General features: G+C 53.2%; 1 protein-coding gene across 3 annotated transcripts in view; it reads left to right on the top strand.

Moving 5' to 3' along the window:
- Gfra2 (GDNF family receptor alpha 2) overlaps positions 1-17,697 on the top strand; it is an 87,856-nt gene that overhangs the window by 2,984 nt on the left and 67,175 nt on the right. The window contains exons 2-3 of one of the 3 annotated variants that reach the window (XM_063234835.1): positions 3,014-3,328; positions 8,892-8,975. The exons of 1 other annotated variant lie outside the window; for it this stretch is intronic. In XM_063234835.1, coding sequence (XP_063090905.1) covers positions 3,014-3,328; positions 8,892-8,975 — 399 coding nt within the window. The remainder of the gene's footprint in view (positions 1-3,013; positions 3,329-8,891; positions 8,976-17,697) is intronic. One more of the 3 variants, XM_063234836.1, reaches the window with a different exon arrangement.

Genomic DNA, 17,697 nt, shown 5'->3' with positions numbered 1-17,697 from the left:
GGACCCTTTTGGTAACCAAGAGCCCATAGATGGGAATTGGTTGGAAATTCCACTCAGGGCAGAGGCCTTTGGGAGTTGGAGACTCTGCAGCCAATTTCAGCTGGGGAGATGGGGAGCTCCTAGGAGCAAAAGCTTTTTGAGGTCTCTCCCTCAGGTGCCAAATGGAGCCTGGGGTGCAGGACTGTGTAGAGAGACAGGCCTTTCTGCCCAGCTGTCCTGAAGTCTGGTATTGACATCCAGGGAGAGGGTGCCAAGGGGACAGTGAATGAAACTGGGGCCAGTCAAAGGGGCCACTTCTTGATGACAATCTAGTATGCATTTTGTTTCTTCTGGGGGACACTGCATGCAGGAAGGCAGCCAGAGCTCTGTGTTGTCTATTGGTACCCCCATATCTCTAGAAGATGCTCCAGATGTCTGTTCTTGGTGGATATAGGTTGCCCCTCTGCAGGATTGGTAATCTCCGCCAGAACACCTTTTGCTCTCTTCTTAATATTCTTGGCTAAAGGCTTGAGTTGCCTTGATTCTCTTCTCTGACCAGGCTTGATAGGTCAGAAGCCCAAGGGAGCTAATGACAAGAGTCAGGGACACTTGGTAAAAGGAGGTCCTAGCGCTTTGAGGGCACGTCACTACCCACCATTGGCGCCAGTTAGCAGGAAATGGGAGATTTTACTTTTGGCATGGGAGCCTATGTAGGACCATGTAATGATCATCTCTTGGGGTTACAGACCCTACCTGCCAGGGAGGCAGTGCCCTTTTTGCTCTACCCCTGAGGCTAACATCCTAACTGGAAGCCTGCTATTAATCCTGAGCTTACAGAAGGCTGAGGATGTGAAGATATCCCAATCTCAGCTCCCCTGGACACTCAGGTGGGAAGAGAGCGTCCTGCTGGGTGCTGGCCCTCAACTCCATGGAGAGCCAAGGCCTGGCTGGCTGAGGAGAGGGAGGCAGCAGGTGCGGGTGGTGGTGGGGTGTCAGCTCAGCTGCTCCTGGGTGGCCCAGAGGCACTCCGTTCTGATTGGGGATGTAGCAATCTGCTGAAGCTCAGAAAGAAAGATGCCACCTCAGCTTGTGTGGAGGACAAGACTCTCCTTCCAGCCGGCATCTGGGCAGACTGTGTCTCCCTCTCTGAGCTGGTTTCTGCTCAGGTCTTGTCTCAGGGTGGCCATATCTTCTAGCATTTCCTGTTGGGGGCAGAGGTGTGGTCGATGTAGAGGAATATCTTTGGCCCTAGCCCCAGAAGCCTCCTCCACCCGGGCCAACCCTCTGCTACTCTCCTTCCAGGTCTCCTGTGTGGTAGCTCTCCTGCCCCGGGTCCCTGTGGGAGTGATCCCTTTTCCCTAGGGGCGCTGGGGAGTGACCGCCTCGCTGTGCAGAGCTCTGCCCCTAGGTGTCGCTGTCCCCCTGCGGTAGCTCCCCCCACTGAACCGGCCACATAGGGAGAGGGCGTGAATTTGGTGCTGAGACAGGCACGGGGGGTTTCTGCGGCATCCTGAGGAGGGGGCCGATGGTTTAAGATTTTGTTATGCTTTGGAGCTGGAGGAAGTGGAGGAAGCCTCCCAAATCATTTTATAGGTCTTGAAAAAAGCAGTCCTGGCTGATTATGGGGTGGGGCCTTTCTGGGGTAGGGGCTGCAGTTAGGGGCTTAGGGAGGGCAGGAGGATGTCCATCTCTGGAGGGAACCATTTTTGGAATGTGGCTTCGGAAAGGGTCAGGCAAGCTGCACCTTGCCCTCCACTCCCTCCTTTCTGAGGCTCCTGGGGGCCGGTGAGGAGGGTGGACTGATGGGTGGCCCCGGAAGTGAGGCTGCATCTGCAAGGGGGGAAGAAGGAATGGTGCTTTCCTCTTTGAAATTGATTTATTATTTGGCTTTTGGAAGGAGGAACAATATAGAAGGGGAGAGGGCTTCATGGGATTGGAGGAAAGAAAGCAAAAGAGAGGAGGAGAGAGAAGCCAGGCCACTCAGAGACGCGGTCTATTGAGGGCAGAACCCTTGTTTTTTTATTTATTGGATTTTGGTTTTTTTTGCAGTGCTGGGGATTGAACTCAGGACCTTTGTACTAAGCTACTTCCCCAGCTGTTTTTAATTTTAGACAAGGTCTCACTAAATTTCCCAGGCAGGACTTGAACTTGCAATCTTCCTGCTTCAGTGTCCTCAGTACTGGGAGAACAGGTGTGCACCTTGGGGGGCTGGAAGCCAGAGAAGCCAAGGGGTGGTGAGGAGGGGCACAGAGGGGGAAGGGGAAGTTGCCCGCCTGTATGCCCAGTGCATTTCTTGAGGAAGGGCAGCGGGGAGCGGGGAGTGGAACCTGACCTCAGCAGGCAAGGTTTCAGGCCTCCAAGTAGTGTGAGGTTACACTGGAAGCTGTGCAGGGGTCATGCCTGGAAGGGGTCGCTCCTCCATGCTAGGCAGCCTCTTAGCCAGGGCTGGGCTCATTTCTTACTGCCTTCTTGGAAAGTCTAGCAACTCAGGATGAAGAGGTTAGGGCTCCAAGGGGCTTCGTCTGCCTCTGTATATGACCTGGGGTTGTCATCTCTCTTCTGTGGTCTCAGTATTCTTAGGCGGTAGGATCTGAATAAACTGGGCAGGCTTTGAACATTAATGACTTTTTGGTGCCCTCAGGCCATGATGGAGGGGTCTCTGGCTGGAGCTGAGGTTTGTAGGGGAGCTGGGTGGCCTAAAAGGAAGCTCCTGCTTTGCACACGCAGCAAGGCCTAGGGCCCCAGTGCCATCCGAGACCGACTGTGGTCTCCAGAGATGCCTTTCTGGTACCACTTGCTGTGCTCCTCCTAGGCTGGTACCAAGCAGAGACAGAGTGCAAACTCTGGGGCAGGGAACATGCCAGGCCCTGCAGGTCACAGGAGGGCTGTTCTGCCGAGCTGCCTGGGTGCGCTTTGGTACAAGATGGGTGTGGCGTTCCCAGGAGGGCCCAAGCCCCAGGCCTGCATCTTGGCATCTTGGGGCGGTGAGTGTGGCGGCCCTCATTCATGCTTGTCTTCCCTCCCCACCACCCAGACGAGACCCTCCGCTCTTTGGCCAGCCCTTCCTCCCTGCAGGGCCCCGAGCTCCACGGCTGGCGCCCCCCAGTGGACTGTGTTCGGGCCAATGAGCTGTGTGCGGCCGAGTCCAACTGCAGCTCCCGGTACCGAACGCTGCGGCAGTGCCTAGCGGGCCGGGACCGTAACACCATGCTGGCCAACAAGGAGTGCCAGGCGGCACTGGAGGTCCTGCAGGAGAGCCCGCTCTACGACTGCCGTTGCAAGCGGGGCATGAAGAAGGAGCTCCAGTGCCTGCAGATCTACTGGAGCATCCATCTGGGGCTGACAGAGGGTAAGCGCTCTCTGGGCAGAGTGGGTGGGCAGTGGGAAGGTATGAGGGGGCCCGAGGCTCAGGAGGAGGACTGGGCCGTGGGGTGAACTGTCCATCTGTCCATCCCCTGGAGGAACCTGGAACTTGGAGGCACGAACCACTGGCCCAGTGTGGGGGGATCAGTGATAGCTGGTTGTGGTGGGCAAAGGAGAACTAAGGCTGAACAAGAGGGAGGTGACATGCAGAGAGGAGGGACAGATGCTCAAGCCAGGACCATGTGAGGGAACCCCTTCTCCACGAGATGAGCGGAGGGCAGCAGGAAGCTGGGGAAGTGAGATTCAAGAGAGGGCAAGGCTAGCACATGCTTGCCAGGGGTGCTGCCCGGAGAGACAGGGCTGCCTCTGCCACTCCACTGCCCTGAGCTCTGGCTGGGACTGAGCCCAGGCCTGGGTCATGGACACCCACTCTTCGTATATCATGAAGTCATGTGGCTTCCCGACACTGTGCTTGGCCTAGGTTATCTTCTATACTGCTTGGTGTAGGCAGCAGAAACCTGAGGGCCCCTCTCTTGGGAATTCCCTGTCCCTGTAGACTGGGGCCTGGGGATTTTGCTCAGTATAGGAGCTGGGTGGATGCTCATCTATTAATTCAGCAGGTGTTCCCTGAGGGCACTGCCTGCTGGGTGTTGTGGGTGCAGTAAGTAAGGGGTCCTCTGTCATTTGACTGTGTAGGGGCTGTGATGGGAAGGCACCAGGTGCAATAGTCATGTCTCAGGTGGACATCTAACCCCTGCTGTGAAATCTAAGGAGCCTTTCTGGGGAAGGCTGCATGGGACAAGAATCTGAAGAGTGAGTCAGTTGCAAAAGCAAAGGGTTTAGGAAGGTGGCACTGGAGGAGGACACAATGGGGTCTGAGCCCCAGTCGAGTCTTTCTGTAGGACTGTCACAGGTGGAGGAGTGGGACCCTGGAAGGGGTTGCGCTAATTAGAGCTACGCTTGTCTATGTGATGCCAGGGAAGAGAGCTGCTTGGAAGGACTGTTCAGAAGCCACTGTTGGGATCCAGGCCAGAAGTAACGGTGGCTGGAATTAGACGGTGGCAGGAAAGGGCCGGGTGGGCCTAAGAACTTTGTAGAAGGTGGAGTCGACAGGTCTTGGTGACTGATGGCTCATGAGAGGGGGACATAAGAGAAGAGTCCAGGAGCTGGTTCCTTTCTTGGGCAGCTGAGGGGGAGATGGAGCTGCTCAGAAGCAGTGGTGAGGGCTTTGGGAGAGGAGGGCAGGGCATGATTGGTTTATCTGGGAACATATGCCCTTTGTCATTGACCATATCCTGTGGACTTACCTGTCTTGAGCTCAAGGGAGGAAGTGGACTTGCAGAGAGAGAGAGAGAGAGAGAGAGAGAGAGAGAGAGAGAGAGAGAGAGAGATTTGGAAGTGGACATGAGGCTGGGGGTGATAAGTAGACCCAGGGACACGAGTGCCATCCCAATGGCAGGAGCAGGACAGTGACACAGCCCCTGGGCCCAGTGATCTAGAGGATGCAGGATGGGAAAAGGTGATCCAGGAGGCTCTAGGGGAGAGGTTCAGGAATTTGGGGGCAGATAAGAGGGGGAGGGGCTCATTCCCAGCAGAGGCAAGTATTTCTGATCAAGCAGGAGAGGGATGGCAGTGTCTCTGGTGTCCTTGGGTGAGCTTCTGAGGTGGCTGCTGGGGACAGGAACCGGGTTAGGGAATGGATGGGAGCTGGAGATTGGAAGTGAAAAATGCAGACAACTTTCTCCAGAATTTTAGTGTGAAGAGGGAAGAGAACAAAGGCTGATAGATTTTCTTTAAGATGAGAGGAGGTGGAGCAATTTAAATTCTGGGATAGGATGGTGGTGGTGAAATTGGAAGAGAAGACAGGAATGTCTTCCATGGACTGTAGCCCTGGGAGTGTGCAGCAGGTGGGTCCAAAACCAGGTAGGAGATGAGGCTTAGATCAAAGAGGAGCTCTCTCCAGGATGCCTGAAAGGGAGGAGGATTCTAGCTGCAGGTCTGGAGGCTGCAGAGGTAGGGATTCCTGAGCAGGTGCTTAAATGGCTCAAATGTACGAATAAGAAGTGCGTATAATTATTATTAATATTACTGCCATTAATAACAGTAATTCCTCATGCATCAGGCCACACTTCTTCCTGGCAACCTCGATTCCTGAAGCTACAAGAAGCAAAGAGGGAAACCTGTACTAAGACACCTGCACTTTGCTTTCTAGGGGACAAAGGGCGTCACTCAGAGGCTGGCTCTGTGCAGTGAAGGCTCCTGGCTCCTGAGTGACTGGAGTAGTTTTAATTCTTTGCTTCCTGGCAGCCTTCAGTCAGTGTCAGCCTAGAGGACAGTGGGCAGCTGGCTGGGGTGGGTTTGCTTGGGCTGCAGAGTGGACAGAGAGGGACAGAACTGCTGGTATAAGAGCCATAGGCTACCTCGCCCTTTAGCACAAACAGCTCTGCCCACCTCTGTGGCTCCCTGTAGCCTTGCAGGCAGCTTGCTGCAGGACCCTGTGAGGAGCGGCTGGAGACGTGGTGGAGTTTCTCATCTTGAGATGGAGGTGTCTCCAAGGCCCCTTTAGACTTGGGAGTGTCTTGCTGAAGATGACTGTCTCTCAATCTGGATCTTAGGATAATTTTTTCTTTTTTTATTCACTTATTCTGTGCCTTTGAGAGCAATGGCACCTAAGAAGCTGAGGTCCCTATGGTGGCCACTTCCAGGCTAGGAGAACTTTCCCACCCCCAGCTTCTCCCCTTCTACTAAAGTCTGCCTTTTCTCCCTGGGGGCCCATTTACTCTTGTGTCTTGGACTCCAGATCTGTCCAGGAGACCTTTGAACAGCAGGTCCTGTCCCTGGGAGTGACAAGGTCTACCTGACAGTTAATTATTCACAGCCAGGTTGAATGGTCTCCCTGGGGAGGCTGCAAGAACCTCCCCCTGCTCTGTAATCACACTTAATAGCAGGTTTGGGCCTGGGCCAGGGAGGGCAAGGAGGGGAGGAGAGATGTGTGTGGGTTTGAACTTTCCTTCTCATTCTTGGCTTCCCTGGGCCCCTGTGGGTGGTTGTGATTCACCCAGGCTTTGGCTCAGAATTCTCCCTCTACCTGAGGCTGAGCTCTCCATGCTGGCTCAAGGCTTCTGCTTGCATTGGCAGTAGAGGAAGGCGAGTGGGCTGTGGCAGGTGGGTGGCTTCTGAGGACGTGGCCACTAGTTCTAGTTCCCAGAATCTGAACTGCAAAGGAGCTGGAGATGGCTTGGGCTTGCCCCTAATTGGGTGGGAAATCTGAGGTGTAGAACGGTGAGGTGGCTTTGGGGCACACAGTGAGTTGGCGACAGGACCCAGGCTTGGGTCCAGGGTCCTCACAGAATATCCTGGTCTCTTTTGCTGGCCTGAGGAGTTTGCACGGCCTGAGGTCCTTTTTCTTCTCTGCCATTATCTCGGCCAGTACAGTGCTATCACTGTCAGCCACTTGGAGGTTCGAAGCCAGGTGATATTAAAACTTGGGAACTCTTGATCCTTCCACAGTGAAGAGCAAAGGTGTCTCCCATGTGTCCATCCCCAGTATCTGACATCCTGAGTCTTTCCTCAGTGCTGGGACCTGGGATTTCCCCACTGGTCCAGTCTGCTGTAGGAAGGGCAACTCTGAGTGAAGTTAGAGACTATGGGCTTCTCCAAACTGCCCCTGGGGGAGGCTCTTCCCCCAGGTACCCTCTTGGTCATTGATTCTGGCTGGTCCTACCCAGGCTTGGCGCTGTGCAGTTGGGAAGGCCAGCTGTGGCGGTGCGGACTGTTCCTTTGAAAAATGGAACAAAGACAGTGTTCAGGGGAGAGGGAGGTGGCTGCCACAACACAGTGTCATTTTGCAGACAGTGTGCATGGTGGCAAAGCACTTGGGTCCTGGAGCCTGGCTTTGAAGCCTGGAGCTGCCGCTTCCCAGCTGCATAATATTGAGTCACTTTGGGCGAGTTACTAATGTTTTGTCCCTTGTTTCTTGCCAGTACAGGAGGGGAACAGTTGTCCTTACTCTCAGAGCAGTGAAGAGGATGGAATTGCCTTGAAGTGTCTAAAGCACACTCAGCAGTGTGGCATGCTGAAAGCATATTATTTATTTATTTTTATTATGAAAATGCTTCCTCAGCTTTTCTATTGTTCAGCTCCAATAGACAGCAATATCTGGGGGCCCTAACCCCAGGGGTTTCCTAGGACAGGTGTAAGTTTAGTGCCAGTGAGTAGAATGGAGGTCACTGAGGTCATCAGGGAGCAGGGTTGGGACAGAGACCATAAAGATGCCAGGCACCTGGGAGAGGCCACTGGGCAGATTCTGGTGGGGCACTGCTGCGTGTGGCCTGGCACATGGGGTGCTCCTATGAAGGAAGGTGCAGGGTGGAGGCCCTCTCCCCAGGAATGTGCATGCTTCCTCTTGTGCTTCAGGGCTTGGGACCCTTCCCGGGAGTCTGCTGGCCTCAGCAGGTGGACTCCTTACTCTGTGACCCCCATGTCCCCACAGGGTCCACCTGGGCTGGTTGAGTATCCTCCTGCAGGAGCATTCTGAGATCACTTTGAGGGCTGTTTCTTCTTGCAGGTGGCCCCACAGATGCCACTCACTCAGCTCCCCACAGCCAGGGGTAGTTAGGCTCCCAGGATGGGAAGTGGTTATTGTTGTATATGGTCATGAGTCTCCTGTCCACTTGCCCCTCACCCCATGCAGTCTGAGTGAGTCTATGTTGATTTTTCCTCCCAGAGAGGACATTTCCTTCCCTGAGAGGTGCTGGCAGACACATGGGGCTCCTGATGAGGTGGTAGTGGGGTCCCTAGGGTAACCCTGTGCCCTTTATCTCCTGCTTTCTTATTAACCCCCAGATCCCTGCTGCACCCCCAGAGCCCTGAGGAAAAGTCTCAGGACATGTGTTGGGATGGCACAGGTTGTTTGGGGGTGGGTGGTGTTGGGGAGACAGGAGCAGAGGTTTGGGCCAATCACTTAGCAACTTCAGCTCCTCCCACCAGACTTTTCTGACACATGGTGGAAATCAAACAGAAGAATTTTTCTTCTGGAGGGACCTGCACAATCAGTGTGGAAAGAGGGCCAGGACACCAGAGGTAGAGGGAAGTTGTCTAGAGAAGCTGTGTGACGTCAGGCAGGTGAATTCTCCTTTCTGGACCACCACAGAATCCTTCCTTATAAAATGAATAGTTTGTTCTCAATGGTCATGGGGCCTGTAGCATCAGATCCTCTGAGTGGTACTTAGTCTTCACAGGTTATGTTCTACCTTCCCTGTTCTCCTTTCCAGAAGCATTTGGGTGTTTGTCAAAGGGACTGCTCATGTAGGGAGGTGACAGAAGAGGACAAGGCAGTAGCACTTGCACTGGGGGAGCATCGTTGCCAGTTGGAGGGAAGTAACTTGCCCATGTGCAAGGGTCAGCCTTTCATTCCTGATTTGCCGGGCAGCACTTTGCATTTGGTGAAGGGCTCATCCTTCTGAGGGAACTCGCCCTCATAGCAGACCTTTCCCAGACTGAGAGTGGCGAGGGGAGGGAGCTGTATCTGACACCGACCTCTCTTCCAGGTGAGGAGTTCTATGAGGCCTCCCCCTATGAGCCTGTGACCTCGCGGCTCTCCGACATCTTCAGGCTTGCTTCAATCTTCTCAGGTAAGTGGCCCTGGCTGGGACACGGCCTGCTGTCTCATCCTTGAGGCGTGGCTCATGCGCTGTGGGCTGCCGTTGACTCTGTACTGTATTAGCTTATCCCTTGGTGTTTCTGAGTCTGGGGGCCTGTCCCGTAGAGAAGGACACCGTGTCCCCTCCTTGGTGGTGGACTGGAGCAAAGCATTTGAGGGCCTTCCTTCTAGCATTTTGACTCTCATGGTCTTGAAGCTGAGGCTTGATGTCACCCTCACCTGTCCTTGTTCCTTCTTCCCAGTTCCCTGAGTCTTTGATCTGGGGCTCTTTTCCTTGGTCAAGTTGCTTAACCTCCCCGTGCCTCAGTTTCCTCTGCTGTGAAGTGGGGATTATGGTGAGCCATGAGTGAGTCAGTGAACCATAACGTGCATGATGTGCTGCAAGCCTTGTGGGAGATTTCAGGAAACATAGCTGTGGTTTTTGGTACAGGTTGAGCACCTTTAATTCAAAAATCCCCAAATCCAAAATTTTCCAAAATCCAACATTTTTGGCTGTTGATATGTCACAGTGGAGCAACCCACACCTGACACATGGGATGGAGGCTGTGCACTAAAAATACTGTGCAGATTCAGCAATATCAGGTGTGCATGAAACAATTGAATGAAGTTTGTGTTCTACTACCAAGATGGCTCACTGTGTATGTGCAAATATTCCAAAATCCGAAAGAAAACCAAACCAAACCAAACCAAAAACAAAACAAACAAACAAGTAAAAAGCCCTGAAACAAAACTGAATTCTGAAGCATTTCTTAATCTAAGTATTTTGGATAGGAGAGTTCTAGATTACTAGTGTTATTGGACTCTGGTCTGCTCTGGGTCTTTCCTTGGCTCCTGAACCCCTGAGGAAGACACCCCAGGAGGACTCCCCAGTCCTAGTCATTCCCCCCTGGCCTTTCCTGGGAGTGAGAGACTTCATGCTGGCTTCTGGCTTGGCTGCTGGGTCAGTGTGCAGAAGCAGGTGAGCTTTGTAGTCTTGGCCTTTGTCCCTCTGGCATTAGGGAGGCCTGGGGCTCAGGGCCACCTGCCCTGCTCAGGCTTTGGGAATGGGTTTCCACCTTGGTGTTGCTTGGAGCTTGGGAAGGTTGAGCTCTTCCAGGAGCAGCAGTGGTGCTCAGATAGCCGCAGCAGGGCTTGTTCTCTGCAGGCTGCAGGTTTCCAGGTGCTTCTGTGGCAGTCTTGACAGGCAGATTGTGGGGGCCCCGTGGCCCTTTTCAGGAGCAGCTCCTTTGCTGCTACTGCTTGCAAAGCAGACACTTTGGCCTGGAGCACCACTCTGGGTGTTGTAGGAGGTTTAGTTTCATCCCTCTTCCCTGTCCCTTAGATGCACTAACACATCCTCAAGTCGTGACAACCAAAACATCCCCAGACATGGCCAAATGTCCCCTGTGGGGCACAGTCACTGCTAGTTGAGAATCACTGCTATAAACTATGAATCAGACTTTCCAGTGAGGCTCTAAACTTTTTGGATGAAGAATTCTCTGTGACCATGTTTCTCAACCATTGTTTTCATTATTACTGCCCCATGAGAAAAATTAATTTGCCCTAACTAGAGAAATGAAAGATAAAGAAAAATTTCTCACAAAAGGTTGAGTTTTGGAAGAGCACAAGCCACTGGAATGCCTGCTTTTTTGCCTACCTGGGAACCAGTTTTTGCTTCTGTAAAGCGACCCGCCCCACTGTGGTGAATGCCTGCACCAGGTGTGGGAGGTGGGGTTGGTACATATGCTCCTGACAGCAGAAATCCTGGACCCATGTGAAGAGGGAGGCACTGGCAGGCATGTTAGTCAGTTAGCAAAACTGTTCACCTCATGGCCAGGAAGTTAAATAGAGGAAGAAGAAGAGGCCAGCTCCCTGTAGTACCTTTCCAGGGCAAGCTCCCTCTGACCTCAGGACCTGGCCGCTGAGCCACCCCTTAAAAATTTCTACCACCCTCCGTTAGTGCCAGGCTGGACACACAGGCCTTGGAGGACATGCCAGATCCAAGCTGTGGTGGCCCAGTGGACATGGCCTTGGGCTCTGGCGGTGGTTGGGGTGGTAGAGAGTGCAGTGGAGACCTCAAAGCTGATCAGTTACATTGAGCACTCTGCCACTGACCCCTGCTCCAGGTAGGGAGGAATCCTAGCAGTGTGGGCTACAGCAGCCTCATACTGACTCTTGTGCATCCTACAGGCTGGGCTGAAGCCCCTTCTAACCAGCATTTTGACTGTCATGTTTCTTGATTATTTTTGAATAGCGGTCCACTTTGGGTTGGTTCTCTTAGACAGTGCTCTGGGACTTAGATGTTTGATGAGACATTGTTGGCCCAGGTGTGCTGTGGTGGAGGTGCCCCAGTGGTCCAGATGCACCCCTGTGTTATCCCCTCCCCATCGTCCTGGTACCTGCTGGCTACTTCTGCGCTGCCAGGTGCCATTGAGTTTACTCTGGTAAAGAAGTGACTTTGGCTTGTTCTCTGAACGCTGGAGCTCTGAGGTCCTCACTGTAACCCAGACCCCTGTTGCTTCTAGGACTCAACACTTAAATATCTTCCTAGCAGAAAATCCTTATGTAATGGACTTGACACTGTGGGACAAGGATGTTGACAAGACAAATGAGGAAATTACTGGATGTGCAGTTCACTGAATCAACTCCCTGTTGTCGGCTGTCCAGAGATAACTGGACCCCACACAGCTCTGGATCTCTGAGCTCTGGGGCTTTTCCCCACCACGCAGGCCAGGCAGGCTCTGAGGACCGTGACAGTTTCTCCTCATTGCCCCTGGATTCTGCTCCACCCAGAGCAGCCCTGGAGTTGGGCGAGTGGATGTCTGTCTGGGGAAACTCCAAACAGCTGGAAGGAGGGGCCACCAGGAACCCAAGTGGATGACTGTGGGGAGCATAACAGAAAGGAGGCAGGAATGGGAGCCTGGGGACTAATTCACCCCAGTCTCTGCTCCAAATCTCCTGTTGGATCTTGGGCATGCCAGTTCCTAGGTCTCATGTCCTTTTCTGAAATATGAAGACATAAGCTTAGAGCAGGGCATCTGGCTCCGTGTCCCAGGAAGACACACAGGAAAGGATGGCATGGTGGGTGTGCAGACAAGGCTGGAGCCCAGGGGCCTCAGGACCCCACACCTGTGCTGTAGGCTTGCAAACGTGCCACCCTAGAGAACTGCAGGCAGGTGGTAGAAGTCCCTTCTGCTGCCACCTCTGTGTGGAAAGGCTAGGGGGACGCAGAGTCCTGGTGGCTTCCTCTGGGCTGCACTGTTCCAGCTGGGGCACCAGGAAGGTGCTATTGGATCTTTGGGATGCGCTTGCCTCTTTCTCTTCACCATCTCCTGTCTGAGATTTGGCATCCCAGGAGCCTCTGGGAGTGTGGGTTCCTCATTGCCTGCAGTCTCTCTCTGTTGGGGTTCTTAGAAAGTCCTGTTGGGGTTCTATTGGCAAGGAGAGATTCCAGGGTTCTGATAACTCCCTCTGCAGGCCCTTAGATCTCCTCTCTACCTCATCCCATCTGGCAGGCTCTGGGTATAGTCATTCCTTCCTGAGTCCAAGGCCAGCTGGGGCCCACTGGCTGTGCCTGGACTCAGCGTAAAGGGACATTAGAAACATCCTAATGTCTGACCTCATCTTGAACATGAAGGAGAGATCTCATGGGGAAGAAAGGGGTTTTGTCCTGGGTCTTGCAGTTCAGGCCTGTCTTATAAACCTGAAACAACATTTAAGGAGGCATCTGGGGCATGGCAAGAGCATGGGCTCAGACATTCCAGGCTTTCTATCCTGGCTTGGCCTCTTGGGAGTGTATGTTAGACAGCCTTCTGTTGCTGTGATGAAATACTTGATTTAATAGGGTATATAGAGGAAAAGCTTGTCCTCACTCCCGGTTTTAGAGGTTTCAGTCCTTGGGTTGCTGGTCCTATTGCTTTTGGGCCTGTGGCAAGGTGGGATAGCATGGAGAAATTGCATTTGTATGACAATGATGGCTGGGAAGAGGGAGAGTGAGACTAGGAGGGAGGAGTGAGGGAGAGAGAAAGAGAGGGAGAGACCAGGCACAACCACAGTGATCTGACTTCCTCCCTCCACCCCATCCTAAATGTTTCATCATCTGCACCAGCACAATCAGCTGGGACCAGGCCTTCAAAACATGAGCCTTTAGGGTTGTAAGATCCAAAACGAAACAAGGTGTGTGATCTTGGTCCTCACTGTGTCTGTTTTGAGCCATGGTTCTTGTGTGGTAAGATGGGCTAATAAGGAGGATTCAGTGAGAATGGACACAGGTCACGTATCTGCTGCACGTTGGAGTCTGAGCTGGGCTGGACAGGTCGATGTCCTTTCTCAGTGGGCATATGCAGTGGAGGCCCAAGATTGGAGAGGATGCAGGGGCTCAGGAGCTGAAACAGAGTGACCTTCTTGTCTCCAGACTTCTGTGACCCTATGAATATATCTGGGGAGGCAGGAAAGTGTGCATCATGGCAGATAAGAGGCATCTCAGGAAGACAGAGGCTGCTCTGGGGAAGGAGATTCTGGGAGGTGACCTGCAGCCCCCAGGAGTATAGGTCTCACTGGAGACCCAGGCACATGGCTGGACAGCAGTGTGAGGACGGAAAGGACAGGGTGGGGGCAGCAGTGCCCTAAGGGACAGGAACAAGTGACAGGAAGATGACCTTGACTATCATTAAGCTCTGCCTCTGGATTCTGGGTGAGGAGGTGGGAGTGTCCAAGCCCTCAACATCTCATGCCAGTCTTAGCTGGGGTATGGGCAGGGGCATGGAGCAGATTTATAGAGCATCCTTTTCTGTAGCTGGAGGGCAGGTTAGGGATCAGGCAGGCCCAAGTCTTCACCTCTGTAAAGGAAACAGGTCCGGGGAGAAGTGACTGCTGCAGAGCAGAGTTCAGGTTCGGGCTCCAGCCCCACCCGCTGTGTACCTCAGGCGGGAGCTTCTGCTCTTGCCCAACATGGAGCGGGCAGAAACACCTACCTGTCTTGCAGGATCTTTGCAAAGACTAATGAGATACTGCAGGTGAGTGCTTGGCCCAGGGCCTGGCGTGTTGCATGAAGATGTGTTAACTGTTTCAAAATCACTGTGGAGAGATTTCTTCAAGGTCAGGTAGCAGATGGTGGCGGGGCGGCCTACAGCCTGGCATGTGGTACGTGGTTTCGAGGCTGTTGGTGACAGAAGTCTGCTTTCTACTTTGGGACAGAGCGTGGTGGGGCTGCAGTGGAGGTGACTGAGTGATTTCAGAGAGCAGCAGGACCAGGGGCTTGGGCTAAGTCTTGGGTAGCAGTGGTTTTTGTGTGCTATACTGTGACTGGGTGTGGACAGCTGGTGAGAGGCCTGGGATCGGTGGCTTTTGTGGATCAGAACTGTAAGACTAAGCAGTGTTCACTTTGGCTGCCCAGCACGCCAGGGGTGGGCTCTCTTGCTTGGGTGGAGTCAGGAGACAGCCAGGGTTGTTTTTGCTGGAGGGTCTCTTCTTTAGGGGCGTGGCAAGGGGGGAAGTAGCACTGACCCTCCCCCTTGCCAGGGAGCCTGGTGGAAGCATCTAGATATTCTGCCCTTGCCTAATGCATGGGAAGAGATTTTAGGGAAAAGAAATCAGCACACAGGTGTCAGGCATGTGTATCATTGCAGGGTGCGTTCTCTGCTCTACAAGTCCCTTCTCTTGGTGTCCCTGGGTGCCTAGTGTTGTGTTTTGGGCCTGCTACATGTCCACAGAGGGTCTTGGAACAGTGCATGTGCTGTGGACTTTGATGCTGGCTGGTGCTAGTCTTGAGTCTAGGCCTGGCCCTCTTAGCTGTGTGACTTCATTCACTCAGTCCATTGAACCTCATTTTTCTCATCTGTGAAATGGAGCCATGTAACTATGATGCAGGACTGGCAGTACCACAGGGGCAGCTTTTCACATGTGCCCTGCATGGGGTGACTGAGGTCATTGTCTGTGGCCCGGGAGAAGCAATGGCCTAATGGGAGCATTAGACCTGTCCTGTTAGGACGTCCTCATGAGCTGTAGTACCCTGTGTGCTGCATCTTAGAGCTTTGGGGTGTGGAGGTGGGTTGGAATCTTAGGGGCACAGGAAGTGCTCGTGGCTTGGGGCTGGGCCTGGGGGATCTCCATTTTGTTTAGTTCACATGGACTGTGTGCTCTGTGGACCATGCAGGCCACTGCTGTAAAATACCAGACCTGTGTCCTCCCTGTCCAGGAGGTCATGCTGACACTTCCGTGGACACCTCTTGTTACCCAGGTGATGAAGGCTCAGGGCTGCCCTGAGAGCTGAGGGGAGGCAGTAGCTGCCAGCGCCTGGGGAAGGGGTTGGAAGAGCAGGAGGTAGGGTTGGGAATGGTGTCCCCAGCAGCATCATGGCTGGACGCCTGGATGAGGAGCCTGGCCGAGCTCTGGGTGATGGGGAACAGAGATTCAAGTCTTTTGAGCTTGTGTCAGGCAGAAACAGCCTCACTGGGGTCTCCTTTGGGGTCCTGCTCAGGACGTCTCTGGAGCGGAGTTCAGGATGCCTTTCTGTTCCGAAGGCTGGGCCTTGGAGAGGGCCTGGGCTGTCCTGGTGATGAGTCCACCAGCAAGAGCACCACTGTGGCCTTGGTGGGGCTGTGGGAGGCCTGGGCCCAGCTTAGCTCTGTGGATGCCTAGGAAGGCCCCCTTCTTTCCCACCCTGTCCCCTTGGGCTCCCCAGGCCTACTGAGGCAGATGCTTGATCCTGGTACCTGCGGCCTCTTCCCCTTGGGCTACACAAAGGGAGAGACAGGTTTAATGTCCCCAGGGCTGTGCCTGTCAGAGTCCCCAGTGAGGTGCAGGGGAGGAGCTGGAGGGGCAGGCAGCCTCTCTCCCTGCCCCCTTCATGGTGTTTCAGGCGATAAACTGCTTATCCTCAGGTTGTCTTCCTGAGCCGAATGCAGAAGTGTGCTATTTAAATTTCAAAATCACATTCTCCTAACAGCTGTCAGAGACTCTGAGTGTCAATGAAAATTGGGCTTTCACTGCAGCTCTGTCACCTCTTCCACTTCCCCATTCAGGGACAACTCTTCTGCTGGCCAGGGGCAGATCAGCATTGTCCAGGGGGCGGTGGCAGGTAACAGATGGCTGTCACCAGGCTGATGGGTGACTGGGATCAGCAGAAGGGTGGGAGCCAGCCCCCGCCCAGCTAGGAGCACCAGGGCTAGACAGCTACATTTTCTTTCTTCTGTTTCCATTGTCCTCTCCTGTAAGAGCCAGGAACCTTAGGCTCTGTCAGTGGGTAGAAGGATTTGCTTGCGCTGAGATGTGAGCAGGGTGTTGGTGACTTCATTTTTGGTTGCTTTTGTGTCCAAGGGAGAAATTTCTATGGAAAAAAATACCAGCAGAGAACAGATGTAACCTTGAAGAAAGGCTTTCTGATGGTAGAATTCCAGGTGCCATGGCTGGGGTGAGATTTCTTGGCGGGGGTGGTGGTGGTGGTGGTGAGGATGTTTTCTGGCACCTTTCCAGTCACATCCTCTAGGCAGCTACCTGCTTGCCTCTCCTTCTGTGTCTAAGCAGGGTCTGCTGGCAGCTGCTGTGGCGGGTGGTTTCTGGCAGGATACATCTTGTTTCCTGGCTCCTACATTGGCTTTTGTAGTATCTGTGCCCTGAGCCTACTCGTGCCCTTGCTACTGACGACACCTGCCCCTCTGCCTTAACCTGATGGAAACAGTATGTGAGTCCCTATGCTGGGAACGCTCCTCCTACCCTGCCAGTCACCAGCCCCCATGACCTCGAGGCTGTTCAGAGAAACAATCACAGCCAGGACAGGGGTCAATCGTGGAGGCGTTGAGGATGCACATGTGTACAGTGTAGTGTGTGGTGCAGGAATGTAAGTATGTGTGGCACATGTGTGGGTGTGGATGTGTGTTAGGTACTGTGTGTGCAGGTGATTAGTATTTGCAGACATTGGTATGTGTATGTGTGTATGTTTGTGATATCTGTTGTATAAGAGCATATGTTAATGTGCTTGTGGGTGGTGCGTGTGCATATGGGGTAGATGTGTGTAGGTGTGGCATTGTGTTGGGGAGTGGTATGTGTGGATAGGGCCGTTTGTGTGGATGAGTAGTCACTTTCCTGTCACTGGGACTAATTACCCAACAGCAACCTAAGGATAGGTTTTTTGGCTATAGTTTTCAGAGGGTTTAGCTCATGGTTTTTTAATTGGCTTCAAGGCAGAAACAGCATGGTGGAAAATCAAGATGGAGGAAAGGTTGCTCAGCTTATAGCAATCAGGAAGCAGGGAGACAGGAATCAGGGTCAAGAATGCACCCTCCAAGGTCACCCCCCAAGTGACCCACCTCTAACCTGTCCTCACCTCTCAACAGCAAGTCAGCTAGCAACTCATGGGGGGGGGGCATAGCTCCTCCATGGTTCAGTCATCTTCCAAGCACGTAGGACTTTGGGAGAGATTTTAGATCACATTGTAAATGTGATGTTTGTGTGCATGCATGTGTGGATGGTTTTATTTTTGTGTGTGTATGTATGCAATACATGTGATCTTTGTGTGTGTATATTCGTAATGCCTGTGATGGTGTGTGTATAGGTGTGTGTATCAGTGTGTGTGTGGGATGGTGTGTGTATGCAGATACATATGTGTGACTGCATGTCTGTGTCAGTGTGAGGCAGTGTGTGTAAATGTGTGGGGTGGTAGTGTGTGCTTTGGAAAGTGTGTATGGTGTCTAAGAGTGTGTGGAGTTGCATATGCG

Source organism: Cavia porcellus, unplaced genomic scaffold (genome assembly GCF_034190915.1).
Source record: "Cavia porcellus strain 051 isolate PalLab524CR breed Dunkin Hartley unplaced genomic scaffold, mCavPor4.1 scaffold_24, whole genome shotgun sequence".
Classification (NCBI taxonomy): Eukaryota; Metazoa; Chordata; class Mammalia; order Rodentia; family Caviidae; genus Cavia; species Cavia porcellus.
Note: the sequence above shows the minus strand (reverse complement) of the source record. Positions and strands in the feature narration are given on the sequence as shown.